This window comes from Halichoeres trimaculatus, unplaced genomic scaffold, assembly GCF_033239565.1.
Source record: "Halichoeres trimaculatus isolate MK-OKI-2021-1 unplaced genomic scaffold, fHalTri1.1 fHalTri1_scaffold_12, whole genome shotgun sequence".
Lineage (NCBI taxonomy): Eukaryota > Metazoa > Chordata > Actinopteri > Labriformes > Labridae > Halichoeres > Halichoeres trimaculatus.
This window is the reverse complement of record NW_027437190.1, coordinates 28,396,464-28,419,967: the sequence shown is the minus strand read 5'-3', so window position 1 is coordinate 28,419,967 and position 23,504 is coordinate 28,396,464. Positions and strand designations below refer to the sequence as shown.

General features: G+C 39.8%; 2 protein-coding genes across 3 annotated transcripts; one reads left to right on the top strand and one right to left on the bottom strand.

Annotated features, from left to right (window-relative positions):
• Nucleotides 1-729: 729 nt before the first annotated feature.
• On the bottom strand, nucleotides 730-17,138 carry dhx16 (DEAH (Asp-Glu-Ala-His) box polypeptide 16). Of its 2 annotated transcripts, none has more exons than XM_074683312.1 (21): nucleotides 16,869-17,138; nucleotides 16,144-16,349; nucleotides 15,818-16,056; nucleotides 15,525-15,687; nucleotides 15,380-15,436; nucleotides 15,049-15,303; nucleotides 14,728-14,961; nucleotides 14,259-14,450; nucleotides 13,918-14,028; nucleotides 13,553-13,668; nucleotides 13,082-13,292; nucleotides 11,363-11,461; nucleotides 10,932-11,084; nucleotides 10,436-10,576; nucleotides 10,067-10,229; nucleotides 9,862-9,980; nucleotides 7,438-7,505; nucleotides 6,083-6,245; nucleotides 5,279-5,440; nucleotides 1,782-1,955; nucleotides 730-1,497 (listed from the first exon to the last, which is right to left on the bottom strand). In XM_074683312.1, exons 2-21 carry the CDS (start codon nucleotides 16,339-16,341, stop codon nucleotides 1,369-1,371), a joined length of 3,147 nt encoding a protein of 1,048 aa, XP_074539413.1. In that variant the 5' UTR covers nucleotides 16,342-16,349; nucleotides 16,869-17,138; the 3' UTR covers nucleotides 730-1,368. The 2 variants fall into 2 exon arrangements, with proteins under 2 accessions (XP_074539413.1, XP_074539414.1); XM_074683313.1 differs by having other exon boundaries at nucleotides 16,144-16,346.
• Nucleotides 17,139-17,594: 456 nt separating this feature from the next.
• Nucleotides 17,595-23,268, top strand: LOC141800645 (lysosomal thioesterase PPT2-like). Its single transcript, XM_074683314.1, has 8 exons — nucleotides 17,595-17,917; nucleotides 18,990-19,143; nucleotides 19,841-19,936; nucleotides 21,623-21,730; nucleotides 21,959-22,042; nucleotides 22,135-22,219; nucleotides 22,690-22,744; nucleotides 22,884-23,268. The coding sequence occupies exons 1-8, from the start codon at nucleotides 17,756-17,758 to the stop codon at nucleotides 23,025-23,027; spliced, it is 888 nt and encodes a 295-aa protein (XP_074539415.1). The 5' UTR covers nucleotides 17,595-17,755; the 3' UTR covers nucleotides 23,028-23,268.
• Nucleotides 23,269-23,504: the final 236 nt, after the last annotated feature.

Here is a 23,504-nt window from a genome sequence, read left to right as displayed (position 1 = left end):
AAATCTCTGATTTTCATGTGAAATATCAGCCACAATGTCTGTGAAAGAGTTTTACTTTAATGCAACACTTCATGTGTGAATCAGGAGAAATAAAAGTGACTGATGGGAAATTCCAGTCGCTGCATTAAAAGACAAGGGTAAGGTCGACTGTCAACACCGCACTTATCGACACCTCATACCTGTCATACCTCCACTGCTCTCTTGGCACGGTTTGTTAGTTTACCACCCAAACAAGAACAGCTACGTATCTTAACCTTTCCTCACCACACAGTCACAGTGCCTCCCTTTTTCACCTGAGGATTTGACATTACACTAAGACTGAAACGACAACGTGAGAGCTAAAGCTGAGAGGCGTTCTGAATTTCTGAAGGAGCCTGTGTTTTGGATAAGTGTCACTCTTTATGTAACAAAAGCATGCGGCTGGATGAGGGCCCCTGAAGGTGCTACCTGTCTTATGAAGGAGGTGTGCAGTAGAAAATGTGTGCTGATAGAATTCAAAATGAGCAAACTGATATCCCTTAAACGACAGAAAGAGTGGTTTTTTGAAGTATTTGTCCAGACTGCTCAAATTGGAAAATCTTTATAACCCTGGTGGCGGGATGTCGGAAGCCATTAAAATACTGCGTCTAAATTATTTTACTAAACTTCCTGGTGCAATCAAATCAAAACAAACCTGATCCTGGAAAAGGCTGCATATCTCGACAATGACTCATCATCTAACAGCAAACCAACAGACCAAAACAAGTGACTGTAAAACTTTATTGCTCTGCTAAAAATGAAAGAAGTGAAGATAATGAGTCTGGCACGTGAGTGAAACTCATCTTTTCTGAATTAGTCATTACCAGCCAGGCGGAGGCTCCGTTTACAAACTTTAACAGCGCATTTCTTTTACAAATTTGTAAAAGGTTTTTGACGGAGCTCCTTTATTCAAGAAAAGTCAACAAAGAGTCCCATGGGCGTTCAACGGCACGCGAGAAACAAACAGGAAGTCTCACGCTCATTAATGTGCTGAAAAAATGCAGGAAACTCAACTTCAAGTGTGTGATTGCTTCCCCATTGTGGGCATGGGAGTTAATCATTAAACCTGTGAGTGAGTTAGTGACCCACTTCTCTGCATCCATTTGTTCATGTTCAGAATACTTTCCAGAGAAATTTGGATCCAGATTTAATAGTGTCCTCGACTCACTCAAGGATTCACACCACGTAGCCTTACACCAAACAGCTGCACCTTCCACAAGGTTCCTCTGTGTTTTATATGCAGTATCCGACCTGTCACAGTCATTTCTCTGTTTTCACTCGGCCCTGAGAGAGGTGGGTTCGGTTTGTTCAGCCATGTGTTGCAGGGGAACCTGGTTTTTGTTCTTCTCTTCACCCCAGCTCCTCTTTCGTCTTCCCCTGCTTGCGGGGCATCTTCTTGCTGCTGCTGTCCTCCAGCTCTTTGCTCTTGTAGTAGTGGGGGGCCACTTCCAGTAACCAGCCGCTATCGATCTCGATCACCTGTGTGGGAAGAAGGAAATTAAATCAGTGTCTGTTACAGCCTCATAAGGTAAACAGTTAAATGATGACTGGTAATATTTATCACACTTCCTTATTATTGAGCTCTAACTCTCATAAAGTCTTTTTTTCAGAAGCTTTCCTCTTAGACATATGAAGAGTGTGAAACCTGTATGTGCTTCAGATTTCCTTCTGAATAACAAACTAAGAAAACTAAGTCTGCAAATATTTGAGAGAGGTTTCAAGAGCTCTGAAGGTACATATAGTCATTGTGCAAACAAGCAGACCTGTCTCATGAACTCCTTCGTGGTGAAGACGAGCTCGTGGTAGATGAGCCAGCGAGGCTGCTCCTCGAACAGAGAGCTGTTTGGATGGACGTACACCGTCTGCTGGTGCTTCACCGTCTTGTAACCGCCTTTGCTCAGCCGCGCCGTGTGGTAGAAATATCCTGCCGTCACCGCCTGAGAGGGGGGAGAAAACCATCAGAGGAAGAAGTGCAATACATATAGGGATGGGTACCGAATTAGGTACTTTTATAGGTACCGACCAAATTCTGTCAAAAGTCCCGGGTACAGATTCATGAAAAATCAAAAGGTACCATGTTTAGGCATGGCAAGGCAAGTTTATTTATATAGCACACTTCAGCAAGGCAATTCAAAGTGCTTTACAGACAGAACAAATTAAAAGAAAACAATTAAAATTCAATTCAAAAGCAGATTAAAATTAACAAGTTACAATTAAACAAAATAAGATTAAACGAAAGAAAAAAAAGTTAAAATAGATTTTAAAACAGGTTTTAAGATAAGAGTTTTTTCTTTTTCTTTTTTTTTTTAAAGTAAAGATATTAAAATATATTGTTAAAATGCTCTAATAAAAGGCAGCTGTAAAAAGGTAAGTCTTTAAACTGGATTTAAAGGAGCTCAGAGTTTCAGTAGACCTGATATTTTCTGGCAGTTTGTTCCAGATATTTGGAGCATAGAAGCTGAATGCTGCCTCTCCATGTTTGCTTCTGACTCTATGTTTAGGTACCTAAATGCATCCTTGTGACTATGAGAGAGTGGAAGAGTAGGCGATTTTCCATACCGGACATGAACACAGCATTATTAGGTTATATATTGAGGAATAAATATGTAAAATTGAAAAAAAAAAAAAATTTTATTGAAAAAATTGAGATTTTCACCACATAAACAAAAAAGAGTACCAAAAATTGGTACCGTTCAGAATTGATATCTATTGCCAGGTAGCAGGCATCGGTACCATATTCTTTCAATTGTGAAAGGCACCAATCCCTGATTACAGAAAAAAAAATTGTGAGAGAGTATTTAAAAACAAAATCATTTATGCGTTAAATTCCCAAAGTGTGGTGCGTGAGCTGCCACTAGGGGGTGTGTGACGTAAGCGTAATGGCAGCTGAGCACCATTATTCATTCATATTGTATCAATAAATAAATACATGAATAACTAAATAAATAATTTAAACATTTTTAATGAGGATTAACAGTTTAATCATTTCATCGTTGAATTTTAGTTACACAGAAACAACTGTTATTTATCTCTCTGTGACCATACTTGACTTTCAAATCTTATTATGGTCATTATTATATTGTTACCTGCTGTTATTCTCCCCACCGTTTCTAATATGAGAGATTATTAGGCCCATTATTGCACATTCTGTTCTGTGTTGACAGTATAGCCTATTTCATTAACTTTATTGCGTATATGTGGCTTTAATGACTGCGCTTTTTCTTTTTTTATGTTTTGAGCATTGGGGGAGCGTCAGCTAAGTTGGGAGGTAAAAGGGAGCGCGTGACCTGAAAAGTTTGAGAAGCGCTGCGTTAAATAAAAACAAGTAATTCAAACAGATAGTTCTCTAAATTTGTCAGAGGATAGGGAGTGAAAGATAATTATCTTTGCTTTCTAATCATGATGAATCCGAGTCTTTATCCTGTACAATGTTACAGATTAATGATACAGTACAAATCAGACCATAAAAGTTCAATTTTATTGTCATGGGCCAGGGTTTGTATTTCGAGTATGCTTGTCTTCTAACACTCACAGGTGAAGCACAAAGATGAGAAGTTTTCAGCTTTGAAAATTTTAATTTTCCTCCAAAGACACAAATGATATAACGTAGAAAACCTTCAAGTAACACATGTATTAAATGTTGCTTTAAAAGCATCTGTTGCATTGTTTCATTTTACTTTGTTGCTCTGCAGCGTCGTCTGTATATTTGTCGGTACTCTGAAGCCTCTGCCTGCGAAGGAGTGGGACTAAAAAAGCTTTTGACTTTATTCTACACCCTTTTCAAACAGCAACTGGTTTGTAAATTGTGTCTTTACAAACAATATGTTGCTCTTACTTCTTATTTTGTTTGCATTAGTTTTATTTTTTTTGACATGCTGGAAATGAAGAACACCCAAACTGGCTCCGATAATAATCAGATACTTGCTGAAGGAAACTGAAAAACTGCATCAGAAAACAGCAGATAATTCTCATGGTTTCTGATGTGTTAGTGTTCATTTCTTATTACAACAAGCTACTCACCCAAACCCCACCTCACCCTACTTTTTCAAATTGTTTTCATAGATACACACCTCCTGTTCACACCTGCTGTAAACTAGGTTAGGCGCTAAGACGAGTGTTCACAAAATGTGATGCTTTAAAGGACAGAAGACGCTGAAATTCAGCTGATAGATCACATCTGTCATAGAGCCAACATGCAGTTATAAAAACAAGCCTTCATTAGTCAGCATGTCTCAAACTGAAGACACATTTCAGATGACAAGCTCTCTCTGTTTTAAATCCAGCACAGGGACGTCAGTGCCCCCTGGCTTTAACACAACACAACATACACACACAATGGTGTAGGAGCCACACAGAGGATCAAACTACAGACCTCACATAAAGTAAAAACAACACAGATAATTATCACGATCGCTTTGTTTAAAAACCTAAATATTTCTGTCTGCTAAGCTGCAGCCAGTGATGAAAAAAAGGTGTAACCTGGCTAGTTTCACAAACACTCTTTCTTATCTAAAGTAGCTAAGGGGTGCGTTCACAACGCAAACACCGACCCTGATAGAACAGGGCAATACTCACCGCCTCTGTTCAAACCCATATTGGTAGATTTTTTCAGAACTTTACCCTTTTTTAACAGCCTGCTATAATAAAAGTCACCACATGAAAACTAGCTTCACGTGTCCCGAGGAACTGTAACTGTGATTATTTTGACTTGTGTGAAGTCTACGGTTGAGACCTGGTGTGCAATTTTTCATTTACCTAATAAGAAGTTTGATTATTTGTGTTATGAATTCTCTATCAGTTGCTTGTTAGTAGTGTTATTATACTTAAATATGTCAGATTTTTTCACTAAAATGGGTGTAATGTTGTGATTTCACCAAAAGATGGTGTCGGCAGTGTCCCTATATGTGGCTCATAGGTCAAAGTTTAAAAAAAAATGAAGCATCATGGGTCAGAGAGGCAGAAATGTCAGGTTTATTTCATCCTAAAGGCCCATAACCTCAGCCTGACACAGGAGCTAATCATTTTCAAGGAGTTTTAGGTTATTTTATTGACACCTGCTAAAATAGTTTGATGCAGTTAAATAGACAAAACTCCTGTGCATGGTCTACATGCATATCTCTATTAAAATCCCGTATTAAAAACAGGCAAATATCTAAAAGTGAGATTATTTAAAGATCACTTCTTAACTCCTGATAGAACTTTGAATGATTGTTGCATCTGTGCATTGTTGCTACATCTAGCCACCCTTAGTATCACCGACCTTGCGTATTGGTAAGCTGTCATCCTTGGAGCTGACCACCTCCACCTCGATACGATCCATCAGACCCTCCAGCTGGTCCCGAACGTCCCGGGCTCGTCTCATGGAGCGGAACTGGATGAAGTTCTCGTAGCACCACTGAGTGGAGTAACCGCTCTCCACCCACTGAGAGAGAAGGACAGCATGACAGCAGTCAACAACAACAACAGGGTTACTGTAAATTAACATATCAGGGCTAGAGGTTCACCGATCCGATCCTGGCATTGGGTATCGGCCCCAATACAGACCCTTAAAGCTGGATCAGGTATCGGTGGGAAAGGATCGGTCCAAACTTGACACTAAGGCTAAACTATGATTTAGTCTACAGGGCACAAAATTTACAATTGAATTGTCATTTCTTTAAGTTCTAAAGCTTTGTTTTCACCAAACTGCTATTAAACATTTAAACACTTCTAGTTTAAATAAATATCCCGTGTACCCATTCCAGGTCTGTTGATCAAAACATTACCAGTCTTATCCCGAGGTAGGGCATGCAGCTTATTATCTAACACTTGTATCGGATTAGTATCTGTATTGGTTGATACCCAAAGCCCGGGTATCAGTATCTGTATCGGGACCAGAAAAGTTGGATCGGTGCATTCCCAATCAGGACTGATAAGTTCTTTATCATGTGGGTATGATCCCATCGCAGGTTGTAGTACAAGGGAGCACTGCAGACAAACATCTTTAATCTTATCTTATCTTTAGATATTTGGCGTCTTAAAAATCCTCTCCTCTTATTACAGTACAGCAGCTGTGTGTTTGCACCTGAGTGTAGACGTTGAGCAGCACCATGTGGTCTCCACCTGGAACCACAAAGTTCATTCTGGCGTTGTCGGCATGCACCACCTTGTCTTTGGGCCGGTAGAAGATGGAGTTGTTTACAGACAGCATGGCAGCTATCGTCAGAACCTCCTCTGAACACTTGTACCTGAAGACAGAGACAAAAACAGATAGAGATAAATAAAGTAACAGAGTTTATTAACTATCCATCTTTCTGTATTTCCATCACCCTGGCTTTTCAAACAAATTTAAAAAATGAGCAACTCACTGATCCCCAAATAACTTTCATCCTTTGGATCATTTCACAAGAGATTAAAAACTTAACGATACAAAGAGCAGTCAGGAAAAATATGCATGTCTGTTTCTTCCAGATTACAAATCAAACAAATCCAACAAACATCTTTCAAAGGTGCCGGCTAGATCCAAAAAGCATTATGGAAAACAATATCACACTGTTGTTTTTAACATGGGTTGGTTCTTCAGAAAAGAAAAAAAATATCATTTTCTTGTCGTCATATCACAAAAATATTTTGAACAAAAAAGCAAAGTTTTTTGGGGGATAACAGCAGAAATGAGCAAAAACACAAATGCAAAAAGCAACAACACAACAGAAGTTAAAAGAGGTTAGTCATCCCAAAAGACACATAAAAGTTGCAAAGTAAATGAACGATTATCTTTTTTAACTTCATCTATGATAAATAAAGCTTCTTAGGGGTCTCACCTGGTAATATCCTTCATATTAGTTATATTTTTTTATTTGAAAATATGTTATCTTATATTTAGCTTTATGATTCAATAACATTAGCATCAAAGCTAAATTTATCATAGCTGAAGGTAAAAAAGAAAACTGCTATTTCCTTACTTTCAAAACTTTTCTGCGTCTGTTAGAATAACTGTCCACTTAACTTCCATTGTTGCGTTAGCATTTGTGTTTTGGCAAATTGACTGACTTCATATGGATGAACCTGCAGGATCACTTTAAGCTGGATCAACTTATAAGTTTTAATGATTAAAAAAAAGAGTTAAGGCTCACTTCACTGCTGTTGGAAGTGATTTGGTGATTGATTGTCTGACTTCAGTCTTATTTTTCATTGACTGTGCTGTTGTTTTGGCCAGGACTCCCTCGTAAGAGTTTTTATCTTTTGGCATTATTTCTGGTAAAATTAAGTTTTTTTTTAAATTAAATGTTCAACTTTATAGCTCTGTACTTTAAATATTTTTTTGCTTCTGCTTTTGTGTCCAATATGAACTTCCATAACCTGAAAATAAAGCTCTACCAAGTCAATCCTTCATTTAATTGCTTGATGGAGACTGTTTCTCACATGAGACTTTAGACTTACTGCTCAGAAGCCAGGATCATCTTGCTCAGCATGGGGTCCACGGGGAGCTCAGCCATCCTGCGACCCAGCTGCACCATGACACAGAAAAAGAAAAACAGATTAATGCAGGACTGGGCTCATTCATTGAAGCCAGTTTATTTGTTTTAAACTGTTTATGTTCCCAACTCTAAAGCTGTGTGCCCTGGAACCTGTATAAAAATCAGCAGTGTTTGTACCTGCATAGCTTTGGCTCCAGTATGTTCATGGATCAGCACAGAGTGTACAGTTTGGTTACGCATATGAGCATAATTTACTCCCGCTAATGTTGCACAAGTCTAAGTCCAAAAATCAGAGGAATAGTAGTAAGCCTTTAGTAAAGTGAAAATAAACTATTAAGCTGTAAAAAATGCGAATGTTACTGATTTTAGGTGTTAATGTTAAAACTGTGAAAAAACATATTTTGGGTCGATTCATTTAGACTCCTTACAGAACTCGATGTTGTCTACCTAACTTAATAACCCGTGCTACAGCCAAGCGCCCTTAAAAACATCCTCACACACACGTGATGACCACTGATTAACAATATTAGCACAGGAAACAAAGCCTGAGCTGTAAAAACACAGAGTCATTGCTCCATTTGTCAGCACTCTGGATCAAGGAAGTGAATCCGGAGGTTATGACACAGCATGACAAGCATCAAGTATGTACAGTGTTTTTTAACAATGCACACAATCACAGTGCAGATGGACATAGATAATACACGTCTGACAAGAAGGTTATGTATTTCTACTATGTAATTTTACGTAAGGAAAGTTTATCCTGAGCTACTGACCTCATTTACTGAATGACGTACCCAGAGTGGCCTGTATCAAACTTTTACCCTTTGATTGGTAATCACTCAATTAACCAATACATTCCAACTTGATTTAACCTTTGAATCAACTTAAAAACAGCCAAAGAAGTTTGTACAACTCTTTCCTTTGATATTATATTAACAGATGCATTATAAAACAACAGCCACTGCATCAGCAACACCTTTTTAACTGCTAATTAACGCATTTATCTAATCAGCCAATCACAAGGCAGCAGCTTAATGCACTCAGGAATGTAGACATGTTGAAGACGAGCTGCTGAAGCTCAAACTGAGCATCAGAATGGAGAAGGTGAAAGGAGAAAGGTGATTGAGGCCTTGTACACATGTAGCCAGGCATTTTCAGAAACTAATACCCCCCATTTGTTTTGAAAAATCTGGGCTTTCATCCACACACAGGAGGAAAATCAGCTGATAAGTGTGGCTCGAAGCATTCCAAACCCATATTTGGCAGTGTTTTCTAGACGTGAAACCTGTGCCAGTCAATCAGAAAGAGCCCCCGTAATTCAGCTGTAGGGTTTGAGAATTGAAAACACAATTTACCTGCATCTACACGAAACCATGAAATCAGAGTTTTCAAAAAAAACCATTGTTTTTAATGACCTAAAGCTGCAGTTTCATGTGGATGACAGGCGTTAACATATTGAAATATATAGAGGGATATTTGTTTAATAACAACGCTGGATGCGCGCGCAACTTCGGTGCAGAAGCAATGCGGAGTATAATGGTTTGTCAACTGACGTGGAGGAGCTAACCACAATTTTAAACTTAATAACAGCACGTCTAAGGATGGTTAATGGCTCCTAGGTTTGTGAAATAGCAGTGAGTGGACAGAAGAGATCAGGAAGTGGACAGATATTTTTAGCTGAGAAATCCGGCGTGTACCCAGAGAGCAAGTTAAACACACACAACTGTGACTCGATGCTCATGACTGCATTATCCGTGGACACACCAGACTGTAACAGACCAGGACGTAAACATGTGTCAATAAATCAGAAACCCTCCCAAACCAAAAAATGCACACAAACTGCTGAATCTGATACCAGGTTCATAATAAAAGAACCAGACAACTACGTCCAGAGTTAATTATTTACCCGCAGACGTTGCTGGTGTTTCAGTGTAAAGTGTGACCCTGTTAACTGGTGACTCGCGGCCATAAATCACTGATACTGTCCATGGATGCTGTTGGCTGAGAGTCACCAGTTAGCATGGTCACTATTAACTCCAAAACACCAGTTGCTCTGTGACGGTCAAAACTTGACAGAAGTTGCCTCTGTTGTATAGTATAGTTTTTAAAAACTGACCACAGAACAACCGTACATTTTTATGCTGATAACAGGTTGAATTTAGTGTTTAAAAACACTAATTCATCTGAATGAATGGAGCTCTTTATGATGACGTAGACTAATAATCCATATATACGGCTTCCCAATTATCCAGTTACGTGTGGACATGGCCTTAAATAACACTGAGAAAGTAGAGTAGAGTAACAGGCATAACCATCAAAATATCACTGAGTGACTTTGAACATTTATATCTGAGTCACTTTTGGTGTACAGGTCTTATATTTGTACCTTTGTGAGTTCTCCGAGGTGATTGAGTGCTCCTAAAGCGTAGAGCTGCTCCAACGCTAAGACCAGAGTCTCATGTGGAGGCGGGTCCATGAAGTCAAAGTGGATGAGGTCATTAATTCCTATAGAGACAACATCTTAGTTTACTGCAAAAACAGTTTACACTTCAATGCTCACTTTACCCCACTTCAATTCCTTCTTTCCTCACCTAGACTCTTTAGCAGCAGGACTACATTTCCCAGGTTGGTCCTTTGGATCTCAGGCACAGTCGTTTCCTCCATCTCATGCTTGAAGGCCCAGGCTGTGTACAGCCTGAAGCATTTCCCAGCAGCCACTCTGCCTGCACGGCCAGCCCTCTGGTTGGCTGAAGCCTGAGAGGGAGACACAAACATACGAGTAGATATAAAGAAGAACAGCTGCCTCACTGTACACATCTGTAAGGTTTATCCTCAGAGAAAAGGTTTTACTTATGAGACATAACGCTGCCGTTTGAAAACATGAGCGTTCACTACACCCCTGGGTAAAATTTAACATCCCTTTACTTCAACACTGATGTTAAACAAGGGAGAGCAGTCACCCGTGAGCAGGGCGTGACGATGAGTGACTCCATGCCGGTGCGAGCATTGTAACTCTTCTGTTTGCAGAAGCCCGGGTCGATGACGTAGATGATGCCGTCTATGGTCAGCGAGGTTTCTGCAATGTTTGTAGCAACAACCACCTGAGGAGATAGAACACAGAGATACAGATGAAGAGAGAAGCACTACTCAAACAAAAGAGACTGAAGCTTAATCCCTCTGTTATGTAACAGGAACTAAGAGCTGATAAATACTTCAAAAACAAACCAGACCAAACAGTGTTAAAAAAAACAACGAAACCCTGTCTAACCACCTTTATTTTGCCACAGCTGCCTCTGTTGGTGGTAAATAGCACTCTTAAAAGCACACTGGGTAAATTAGAGAAGGCTGCTGCCTTTTACACAGCTGTGGGAGTAACAAAACAACGCACATCCACAGATTCAAATATCTAAAAACAAGTTTTCTGTGTATTCTGGCAGATATAAGATACCGTCTCACCTTCCGGGCTCCAGGAGGAGTCGGGTTGAAGATCTTGGCCTGCATGTCTGATGGCAGGTTGGCGTAGATGGGAAGCACCAGCAGCTCTGCTATCTTAGAGCCGAGCCGCCTGCATCTCTCCTGGAGCATCTCACAGCAAGCTTCGATCTCCTCCTGAAACACAAAGGAAGAAAGCAAAAGGTAAAAAACTTGAGACTGTTAAAAAATGGACCTTTAAAGCACCAGGAAAAAAGTTATAAGAGGTTTTATCAATAAATTTAATTATACAAAACTTATCTTAATTTACACAGTTTTGTCTCAAGATCTACTATTCTTATAACTCACACAGTCTTGCACCCAAAACCAGACGAAGAGTCCCCTGGGCTTCTATTTCAAACTGCATCCAAAACATTTAACCTCTTAACCAATTCACTACTTGATCTGAACTCTACCTGTCCAGTGAGGAACACCAGAACGTCTCCAGGAGCCTGAGTGACGTGGATCTGTAGCACTGACACCACGCAGGCCTCCAGGTAGTCCGCCTCAGGAGCCTTAACAAAAACCAGACAGATACATTAAAAGAAGAATTAGGGAACCCAAAAACCATTGGACGTTTAGTTCGAAAGTTTTCCTTACATTATACACCATACATCTGCTTCAACCAATAAACGCTGAGTTTTGGAAATAGGAGTACTGGAGGTCCTCGACTTATGTGGTTCTCAAATTACGTCGTTTCAACTTTACAACGCCAATAAATATATGCACGTAAGAAAATAGAGAAGGTTTCGAAGTTACACCGCTCTGTTTGTAAGCCCCTACGACACGTACTAGTTTTTGATGCATGTGAATTAGAGCCCAACCGATATGGGATTTTTGGGGCCGATGCCAATACTGACACTGGGGGCAAAAAAAAAGCAGATATCCGATATATCAGCTGATATGTACAATAAATTCATTGATATACACAGGCTATATACTTTATATGAACACAAATTATTATAATACCCATATGGTTCAAGACAGAGACAGAACACTATTAAATTAGCAACATAAGAACTGTAGAATAAACCAATGATAAATAAGAACAAGCTGTAAACACAATGATAAATAAAGAAGTCAAACTTTAAACACAGTAAGTAGAAAAAAAGTCCAACTGTAAACACACAATAAGCAACTAACACGACATTAAAACGCCGTATGAGAGTCTTACATTAGATAATGGTGGACGTGTGAAATAACAGTACCGTTTATCTCTTAAAAAAGCAACTAACACGTCATTAAAACGCCGTTCCATAGTCTTACATTAGATAATGGTGGACTGAGGGGGCGGGCACTCGAACAGTGTGCAGCCCAATACATGGACACACAGGAGCAGGAGCGACAGAATCTCTGCAGAGCAAAAATTTTTTAATCGGCTACAATTTGGCCAATGTTGATTAATCGGTGACAGGCATAATCAGCCCAATTAATCGGTCAGGCTCTAATATGAATACACAGCTACACTTTGCTACGTGGTCATCAGCATTGTCCACTTTGTCTCAGGTGGCGTCACAATGTAGATTGTCTGTGTACTCTGAAATTTTCTCAGGAAAGCAGGATTTGTTTTCCCATTAATATGAAGTATAATACATGCATTTGGATAGTTATTTAGGGGGTATTAAGGGTAAAAATCCGACTTAGCGGAATATCAGGTTACAACACGTCGTAGGATCAAATCTCGTCCGTAACTCGAGTACCACTTGCAACTGTAAGTGACTTGGAGAGTTGGCCCAAAGGCTGCACAGTTCACCCAAATTGGCAAATAAACAAATCATCACAGACGTCCAGAGTATACCACTTTACCAAACCCAGTAAAAATAAAAAAAGAGCGGTACTGAAATGAAAACTCTTAACGCGGTTGCTTTGATTGTAAACTCGTGTTTCTCTCTTTGATCGGATAGAGGTGTCTTAGTGAAGCTGTGGAGTCTGTCAAATAAAAATGTGTGCATTTTTCTCTTCAGTTCTCCACCAAACTTTCCTTTCTTTTTATAATTCAGAAATATAATTCACTGATGAAGAAACAGACGAAGATGGGGAAATTTCTGTAGAAGTTAAAAATCTCTACATTTCTTTTAGTGTGTATTTATTGGTGTTTTTCTCGTAAAATCTGTAAGTTGTACTTGTGTTCTTACTTTAGTGTAGAAGATATCTACAGGGAACCTCCTGCCAGGGATCCTGAAGACTGGTGCATCATCAAAGAAGCAGGAGAAGCGCTCGGTGTCCAGTGTGGCGCTGGCTACCAGCACCTTCAGGTCCTGTCTGAACCTGGCGATGTCTTTAATCAGACCGAAGAGGATGTCTGTGTGGAGTGTGCGCTCGTGGGCCTCATCTATGATGATCACACTGGGGGAAGTGAAAGAGAGATGAGATGTCAGGTAGTCAGATTGTAGAAATTTGTGTTGGTTCAACAAATACAGGAGCTAATGAAAAAAAGACTGAGGTTTAAATTTGCAAAATGTGATGAAGCTTGTGAGTTTACAAGAAAAGTCTGCAAAACCTGATGCTGAAATGAAAACATGGAGTGATGTAAGAGCAGGGGATTCACGGTGAAATGGCTGTTTCTGAGCAGACTAAAGTTACAGTGGGGCACATCTTTGTATTACCTGTAGCTGGCCAGATCAGGCTCAGTGAGAAACTCTCTCAGCAGCATGCCGTCCGTCATGTACTTGAGCACTGTTCTCTCTGATGTGCAGTCCTCAAAACGAATGCTGTACCCCACCTGGATGAAACCATGATGCAGTGAAATTAAAAAACTAGCTATGAAATGTATTTTTTATTAAACCTTTTCTTGCCTCAAGAGACAGTCAACAATGCTTTTATTACTTTTTTAATAAAATCAGGAAAAATGTCAAAGATTGAAAACAAGAGTAGAAGTTTGATAAAGAATTCAAATATCTAACTTCACATTTTAAATCAAACTGTATTACTTATAAAACAAATTCAAAAAGGGATATAAAGACGCACACACCTCGTTTCCAAGCTTGACGCTCATTTCCTGAGCCACTCTGGCTGCCACCGACATGGCTGCCACTCTTCGAGGCTGGGTGCATCCGATCTTCATGCCTCCTTTAGTGTACCCCTGAAGGATAAACAGGAAATTATTTTTTCCAGTGTTTTTTTTATTCTTTGGAATATGGTGCTTTTGTTTGCACAAATTTTAAGTGTAATTAACAGCAAACAGCAGGTGTGAGAGTGTCTCTTCTAACTGGTTGTTTTTTTCTCTAAATTGCACCCTTAAGATCCCTTAAGATGTCATGATTTAAAGAAAATCAAGAGTTGATGAAGCTTTTATTGACATTCTGCACTTACATCTTCAAGAAGGTACTGAGGGATCTGAGTGGTCTTCCCAGACCCAGTCTCCCCCTCAATGACCAGGATCTGGTGCTCATGGATGGCAGCCAGCAGGTCCTCTCTGTATGGGTAGATTGGCAGGCTGCGTCGAACCTCCTGCATGGACTGTTTGTTCAGCTCTGCCTGTGACAGAGCTGGAGCCTCCTGATCCTGGATGCCACAGAAAAGAAAAGAGATGTCAGCCAGTTTAAAGAATATTAAGATATTTACATTTCCGTAATGGTTTTAAGCATAAAAGGTCTCAATGTCAGATGATTTACTTCCTTCAGAGTTTATATCAAAGTCAAGTAGACTCAGGATCATATTTCTACCGTGCACACAGAGGCACATTGCTGATTGAAAACTTTGACAGTGTTTATTATTATAGGTAAAGTAAAACAGAAATAAGCTAAAAATAAAGATGCAGGAAGTATTTAACAAACCAAACCTTTTCTGACCGAGTCCCCTTCATGGTCATGGCAGTGCTGACAAAGTCGATCATTTCGTCCTCCTCCAGGACCAGCTGGTACTTATCCTGCTCCTGCTTCATCCCCTGCTCTCGCTCCTTCTTAGCCCCAAACCTGAGGGAAGCCGTCTTCAGCCTCTCCTCCTCCCAGCGGCCCTGCTCTCCTCCCAGCTCCATGGGAGTCTCCTCTAGCTCCAGGTCTCTCTGTGGCACCTCCTGGTCAGCAGACGAAGACAGAGTTGAACAGTTAAATCAACGCACACTTTGTGAATACTTGCCACATGTGACATCCATGCTTCATACCTTGCTCCTCTTCTCCTCTGGCATGTAGTATCTGTTCTTCCTCTCCTCCTGCTCTTTTGCTCCAGCCTTTTTGTAATCTTTGGCCAAGTCACGGAGGGTGCGTTTGTATTCTAACTCTTTTTTCTCCCGCTCAGTCAGCTCGTCTGTAGAGAACAGATACTCGTCATCTCTGATCTCAGCGTCCAGGTCCTCCAGCTTCTCTGCCTCTCTCTTCTTCAGGTATTCCCAACGAGAGCGCTTTCTCAGCTCCGGCAACTGGGGAGAGAAGGAAGAACCGTTTTTACTCTGTCACAGCTTTCTTTGCACCTGAAAACACCAGGTTACAATTTACCATGTTATTTTGACCTTCTTCAGCCATCTTCAGCCTCTTTTGAGCTTCTTCATAAGCCTGAAAGAAGACAAATGGGAATTAAAGGTGTTGATTGGCACAACAAACTGTTTTAAAGGAAATGAACATGAAGACTTTAAAATCACACCTTTTTGTCAGTCCTCTCTGCGATGTTGCGTGTCCTCTCTTTGTCTTTAAGCTTCACTCTTTCAGCAAACGCATCCCTCTCTTCGATGTCCTGCTGCCGCTCCCTCTCTTCCTTCTCCCACTCCTCCTCTTCTTCATCGTCCTTCTTGATATTCCTGTTCTCTCTGTGGCCAGAAATTCCCCAATATTAGAAATAAAATACATCAAACTACAGGCAACAAATGTAGATCCATGCAGTTGAAGAAGGAACAATCATCCACACTACAGTATTAGAACATAACAATCCATGATTACCTTTTCGGTGCCTCATCCTCACTTGAAGACTCACTCTCTTTTTTCTGTCTGATGTGTTTTCTCTTGTTTCCTCTGTCTTTGTCTTTGCTTTTCTTTTTGCCTTTCTGCTTCTCTTTCACAGCTTCTCCATCACTGTCACTGTCCTCCAGTAACGTGTACGTTCGATTCTTTCTGTCCATTTCTATAGCTTCCCGCTCCATTGCCCGGGATGCTTTTTCAACTACCTCCTTGCGAGGAATCTAAAACATACAGTAGCAAAAAGTTGTTAGATGAAAAGTATGCACTTTGATTGTCTGATTTAAATCTGGAGTAATATTTAAATTTACCTTGTCATAGAGCTCTTGAGCAAAGGAAATCACACTTTGGTCGATGTCAATTGTTCCCGTCTGCTCAAGACGACTCACAAAGTCCTGATGACTCGATGCTTTACGCGCAGTGCCGATCATGAACTGAGAAACATATCTGTCACTCAACCCGAGGATGTCATGGAGACGGTCACTCACCCACTGCTCCAGATTCGCCATGGTGCCTGCTGAGGAAAACACAAAAACATGAACATCCATGTGGTGCTGTGAGTCCTGTAGTTACATAAACTGATGGGCACCACCAAAAAAACAGAGGTGTTTTTATTGCAACTTCAACTTTTTTTGCATTTTCACCTCAGCCCAAATAAAAAGAAGCAAGGGTCAAAAGGTGAACAGTTTGTCAGAAATAACTTGCCATGTACTGAGATCCCATTCCTACTGTTTGACATTTAATGAATGCTTATAATAATAACAATCAGTGCTGTCTAACAACAGTTGTCCAGATCTGACAGCTATAGACCAAAGACAATGATAGGAAAAACATACGTGATGCCTGATATTGCTGGCAGGCAAATCTGAAGTGTACAGCTGATATTAAAACAGAATATTAACTTCATAAAACCGACATATTTAAAAACCTATTTAAAATTTCTAAATTGTTTTCAGCTATTCTTTTTAAATATTGGTATGTTTTTTAAGGAAAGATCCTTTTTCTTTCAATAAAAATTATATATATATAAACTTACCGCTCTTTAAAACGCTCAAACAACGATGTTGTTGTGGTTGTACGTTAGCTCACTCGGCTAACACCATGTAATAATAAGCTTGATTTATCACGAAAAACCACCAGAAAGTGATATCTAATGAAGCAATCATTTATCCACTGAAATATCAAACATTTCGAGTGGTTTCTTTCCGGTAATAACTACTTTTTATTAAATGCTGAGGGCATGTTTTGCTAACTTCCAGTTAGCTTGACGCACGCTGAAGTCGAAAGCGGAACACGTCATGACGAAACAGCCGAAGAAGAGCACAGCTTCACTGGAGACTGCAGAACTTACCGCCCCCGTGCGGTGAACACAAAAACCACTGTAGGACGTAACAATTATACGTGCTTCATTATTTATTTTTTAAATAATATTATAATTGTGAATTTGCCAGTTTCACCTCCTTTAAAAAGGGGCACAAGAAAATAAATCGCCTATAAAAATTGTCAAAAAAATATATTCAGGTTGTGTTATGCACATCAAAGTGACTACATTATTGTAACTAAATTACTTGACCAGCAAAGCAGACTTTTACACTGTTTTCTGCTCATTTTGGATTTCACATGAATCAGAACATTTTTTAACTTCGACTTTTAAGATGGGTTTTGTAACAGATGGATGAGCTTCTGGAGGGATGGTACCTGAACTGAGTGGATTTTATAAAAGGGATGTGATTGACTCTTCTTCATTGGGGCTAATCAGGAAGCGCGCGCGCACTTTCAAAGTCAGCCGAAGTTAAACCACGAGTGGAAGGAAATCAATAACCATTCATCAGTCCTGTTCTCATATCTCAGTCTCCTTCGTCTATCGATTCTCCATCCAGCTCCTCTGGAGGTCTCACCTGCTGCAAGCGACCGGGAAGAGAGATGAGGAGTCCGGTGACTATCCGAGCGGGATCACCGCTGTCTCTGCTGCTGCTGCTGCTGCTCACAAGGGTTCACATCGACGGGTACAAGCCTGTCATCATCGTGCATGGGCTATTTGATGGACCGAAGGAGCTCAAAACACTGTCTCAATACATTACAAAGGTAGGACATCTCAAAAGAGCTGATGTGTACGTTGTCAAATTGAATTTTCTGTCTGTCAAAGTATTTACAAAGATGATTGTAATCTGTAGAGAAGAGTTGGGAGTCAACAAAACTGGTGATGTGTCGAGTGAAAATTCAACTTTTAAAAGTATTTCTTGAGAAAAAAAAAGAAGAATGTTATACATAATGTTATATAAAGTAACAGACTGACTGGAATAATACAGGCAACATGAAATTACTAGTTTCCATAGTGATCACACTAATGCCCATAAAATTGGAATCAAATATTTTCTGCCTCTTCTCATGAAATAATTCTATTTGCAAAAGTGAATTATGGTTTAATTCTCTCTGATATGTTTAATGGAGATACAGTATCAAGAAGATATACACTTAATCTATGAAGACTAAACCACATGTCACAATCATTTCATCACAAGAGGTAGAAGACTTATGTATGGCATGTTTTAGCATACTTAAAAGGGTCTAATTGTTATTTGTATAATTGGATTTAAAAGTTGAATGAACTATTATTTTGATAATTTGGATTGGCAAGTTAAATAAAATGATCAAGATGATGAAAACACTAGAATAAAATAAGTGTGTCTTCCTTTAAAGTTATATTTCAACTTTTTTTCCATTTATGCTTGAAATATATTTTAGTAATACCAATTGATTCAACTCTACATAAATCTGTTTTTTGCACTCTTATTTGATGTATTTTGTACTCACTTCCTGTCACGCTCATTGTGCGTGGTCGTCAAATATCTCATTCAAACACCAAGTAGCATTTGTAAATAACAACACTGATAATAGGTTAGATATTAAAAAGTCTCCTGAAGGCAGCGAGAGGAGAAGAGAAGTGAAAATAATTAGTTTCAAGGTGACATTTTCAGTTCCTCGATCACTTTTTATTCCTCAGTGTCAGTTGTACTTTCACATAACTTTTGTAAATCATCTCATGCCTGACTGAGTTGTCTGATAGTGTTAAGTGAAGTCATCAGGGTGATCATGATTCAATCAGTGATTGCTGTGTGTGGTTCCTGCTTTACTCACTTTCTCTTTGTTTTGCGAGGTACATCCCGGCACTGAGGTGAAGTTGATCAGTTTGTACGACAACCTGGCCAGTCTGAAGCCGCTGTGGAGGCAGGTCCACGCTTTTAAGAAAGCCATCGAGTCCATCATGAACGAAGCTCCTGATGGGGTTCATCTTCTGTGCTACTCACAAGGTCCTTTCTCACACGCCTACCTCACACTTTAAAACTGTGATTTTTAATTTTCCAAACAGGCTTTTTAAAACACGTACAGGAGTTTGAAAGTGGAGTCTCTTTAATTGTTTCTCACCCTCCTATCACATCTACCTGCTTGTTTTCCAGAGCTGGGCGCCTACTTGTGTGCATAGCTTGATGTGAGATTGGGGCTATTTCTTAATCTACAATCATAGGGTGCAGGAAAGAAACCCCACATTCACTGACACCTCAAGAACTGGATGCATTATTATGGGACTATTAAGTCCTTCAGTTTCAGTTTGATGTGACAAAGTTTACAGCCTCTGTCAGACTTAGATAAAAATGTGGTGACAAGAAGGGAAGCGTCAGTCAGTCTATCGGAGACAGAGATAACTTCTCCCTGTCAGATAATGTTAGACCAAATTTTAAGGGGAATAATTGAAACATGTTGAGAACAAGGACATCAAGAGATCACAAAGAGGGAAGGCAGACAGAGTATCTGCTTCATGAAGGTCAGTTTCACAGTCACAGTGAATGTAGGGAGACACACTGAACGATGCATGTTGACTATTAAAAACACAAATAAAGACTTTAGAGAGAAACCGCACCATAGAGAGGGAAGGAAACAGAGGCATGTATTAATTGATGAGTATTACACTCTAACCCCTCTTTTGTCTGTTTTTTCTTTTCCTATAAGGTGGTCTAATTTGTCGGGCAGTTCTCTCCATGACTCCACATCACAACGTGCACACCTTCATTTCATTGTCAGCCCCACAAGCCGGACAGTACGGAGGTCAGGAAGCTTTGTTTACAATTTCTAGCATGTCTTAAACTGTCTCACTCTCCAGGGAACAATTTCATCTTCAGACTCTGTGGGCTTAAATCATTTCTTTAATTAACTGACATTGTTGATCTCAATACAACTCCAATTTCATACAAGGTGGGCCAGAAAGATTTACCAAAGGTCTATCTCTAATTTGTTTGCTTAGCTTTTGTCACATAAACTTAAAATTTTGGATAGTTCCTCTTAAAAGGCATAGCTTTTGATGTACCTGAGTTCATTTGTTTACTCCAAATGATTGTTGAGTTTGGCACCAAAGGGTAAGCGCGACCAGATTGTGTCCTTGAAGGAGGCTGGACTGACAACAATGCAAATCATGAAAAAGATGAATGTTTGTCGTAAGAATGTCGAATGAAACGATACAAGGAGACTGGCAATACCACCAGCAAGCCAATCCCTGGAAGAAAACGTTCAGACCAGACCAAAAGGGTTGTTGAGATGGTGAGGAAGAGAATCCAAAGGAATCCTCGCAGGAGAATGAGGGCAACAGCAAAGGAAGTGAACATCTCAAGAACTTTACTAAGAAGAATCGTCAAACAGGATCTGGGACTGAAAGCACAGACAACTGATTTCAGTGGCTTCTAAGAAAAAACAGCTTGACAGGGGGGAATTGATGCTGCAGGAGATCCAGAGTGTCGCAGACAAAGTCCTGATTTGCCAGAAGCCAACTGGAGTCTTGGTGTGGGCTGCTGTTGCATCTGATGGCTCAAAGTCTCCTTTGGTCTTCATTCAGGAGGGTGTGACAGTGAACATCCAGGTGTACCTTCAAACGCTTGAAGAAAAAGTGTTGCCTTGGTGTACCCATGTGTTTGGAAACCAGTATGTCTTCACACAAGATAGTGCACCAGCTCACACATCCAATGTCACACAGGCCTGGTGCAAGAAGCACTTTCCTGGCCTCCGTGGCGTCAGTCAAAACCAGACATCAATCTAGTGGACTTTGCGATCTGGTCTTTCCTGGAGAGGAAGGTCTCAGGAGTATCTCACATGGTCAAACTTGATGCCAGGTTGTCTCCAGGCTATGATAAAGGCAAAGGGTGGCCATATTAAGATGTAAATCTTTTTGGTGACAGAGAATAAAGTATAGAAACTGTGTTCAATGTTTGTTATGTTTGTCTGCAAGCATTTTTGGATAGTGCGGAAAAATGATGGGTAAATCTTTCTGGCCCACCCTGTACAAGCCAGAATGCTGTGTCAAACAGTTCGCTAACCATTGAAGCCTATATTTAATGTAAACATTGCACGGACAACACATCAAATGTTGAAACTGATCTTTGTTGTTGTTGCATAAGTGCTCACAGCAACAAGTTTCAACATGTCTGGGTATAAAAAGAGCAAGCTGAGAAGCAACGATGAGAAGTGGTTCACCACTTTGTGAGAAAATAGTCCAACAGTTTCAGACTAATGTCCCTTAGATGGGGCTGCATGCTGCCTCACAGGTGCCCTTCTGGGTAGATTTTGCATGCTCTTCCTCCTGTTTCCTCCAACTTCCTCTCACAGTCCCAAATCGTTGGTCACTCTACATTGCTGTGTGAGAAGGGTTGTCTGTCTCTACATGTTAGGATGGATGTTTCTTTATTTGAACACACTCAGTGCAGCGTCTTACCTTTTTTTTCTTCTCTCTGTCTTTCTCCACAGACACAGATTACCTGAAATGGGTTTTCCCAGAATGCATGAAGAAGTCAGTGTTTCGTTTGTGCTACAACAGATTCGGACAGAAAGTGTCTATTTGCGACTACTGGAATGGTGAGAACGTGGGAGGGGGTTGTCAATGACTTCACATTCATAACCTGACGATGTTAGGCTGTTTCGGCAAATGAACATCAGTGTTGGTTAGTCTGGTCCAACAGCCATTCAGTCATCACTGATTCAACAGTACACTTAGAGCCATCAGCATCACTACATACAGGGATACAACAACAGGCAAAGTGTGTTTAGTTTGCCGTATAATGTCTGGATACCTTCTCTCCACAGACCCACATCACAGATCTCGCTACCTGCAGTATAACAGCTTCCTGGCCATGATTAATGGAGACAGACCAAACAAAGAAATGGCAGGTAACAGGGAATTTTCATTCACATGTCATAAAGTTTGATGAATGGTGTACAGCTGAAAAGTAAAGAAGTGATTTTTTTTTTCTTATCTTCAGCATGGAGGAAAAACTTCCTGCGCATCAAGAAGCTTGTTCTGATCGGGGGACCGGATGATGGCGTCATCACACCATGGCAGTCCAGGTTTTACTCCCATTTAAGTTTCACACTTAGAATGAAAAAAACTGCTGTTCCTAATACTTTCAATGTGCAGTGGGTGGATGTTTAAGTGTGTTTGTTATCGCAGAGTTTAGGAAATCTAAGAAATTTAATATGATGGGATCGAAATCATGAGTTTTATGAGGGCCACTTGTAACACTGAATTCTACGTACTCATCCTTTAACAGAACGCTTCTACCACTCTTCATTTTCTTTCAGTTTTGGCAGCTTGACAGTCAGAAGTTTCTTTCTTGAAAATATATGCTGACCAAATCATAATGATTTTTTAAAGTGCCGTAGATCAAGTTTAAATAAAATCCTCATAAAAAACTGTATTTGTACAAAAAAGAAGACACTTCTGAAAAAGACTCATTTAGTGAAATGTTTCATGCCACAAGACCAACAGGTTTCATGTTCTCTTCACCTGGATTAACCGTTTCCTCTTTCCCGCTCAGCCACTTTGGATTCTTTGACAGCAATGAAAACATCATAGAAATGAGGAACCAGATGGTGAGTTGCAAACACTCACTGCTGTTTTTCACACCATACGCCCTGTCACTTCTAAAACCAGTCTGGGCATGGCAGACTTCTCTTCATTGTTTTGTAATTAACTCTTGTGTTGGATAACATGTTTCTGTCCCTTCTCCAGTTTTACAAGAATGACACGTTCGGGCTGAAGACGCTGGATGCTCATGGGAACGTGACGGCGTGTGTTTACTCTGGAGTAAAACACGTTAACTGGCACTCAAACTTCACAGTGTTCAGTGGCTGCATGGAGAAGTGGCTAACATGAAAACATCACAGCGTCAGAGTGTAAGAGATGTTGAAAAAAAGGGGTCATCTGACTAAAATAGGCTTTGTGATGAAGACTTACAAAGACAGACTAGCACAAGCTGATACTATGGAAAACTTATTGCTTGTGCAAAAATGTAAATATGATAGTTATTTAGGAAACAGAAGCAAAAGAAGCAACAGTTAATGCGCAAAACTGTGCAAAGTGCTGCATGAAAATATGAGACAGAATTTGCAGGAAAAGGTGCAGCTTGTGTATTTATAATGTCAAGATATAATATTTCATTACTTTTTTCTTTAAAACTAACTTTATTTCTTTTTTTTACAATAAGATTTGAAATATTGATTAAAAATTAATGAGTATTTGTTTAATTATCTTTTTTGTGTTCACATTGTATGTTGTTTGGAATAGCTTTAAGCTTAATGCTTTTATACTTTCCCTTTTTTTAACTACCATTATGTTGTAAATTTGTATTCA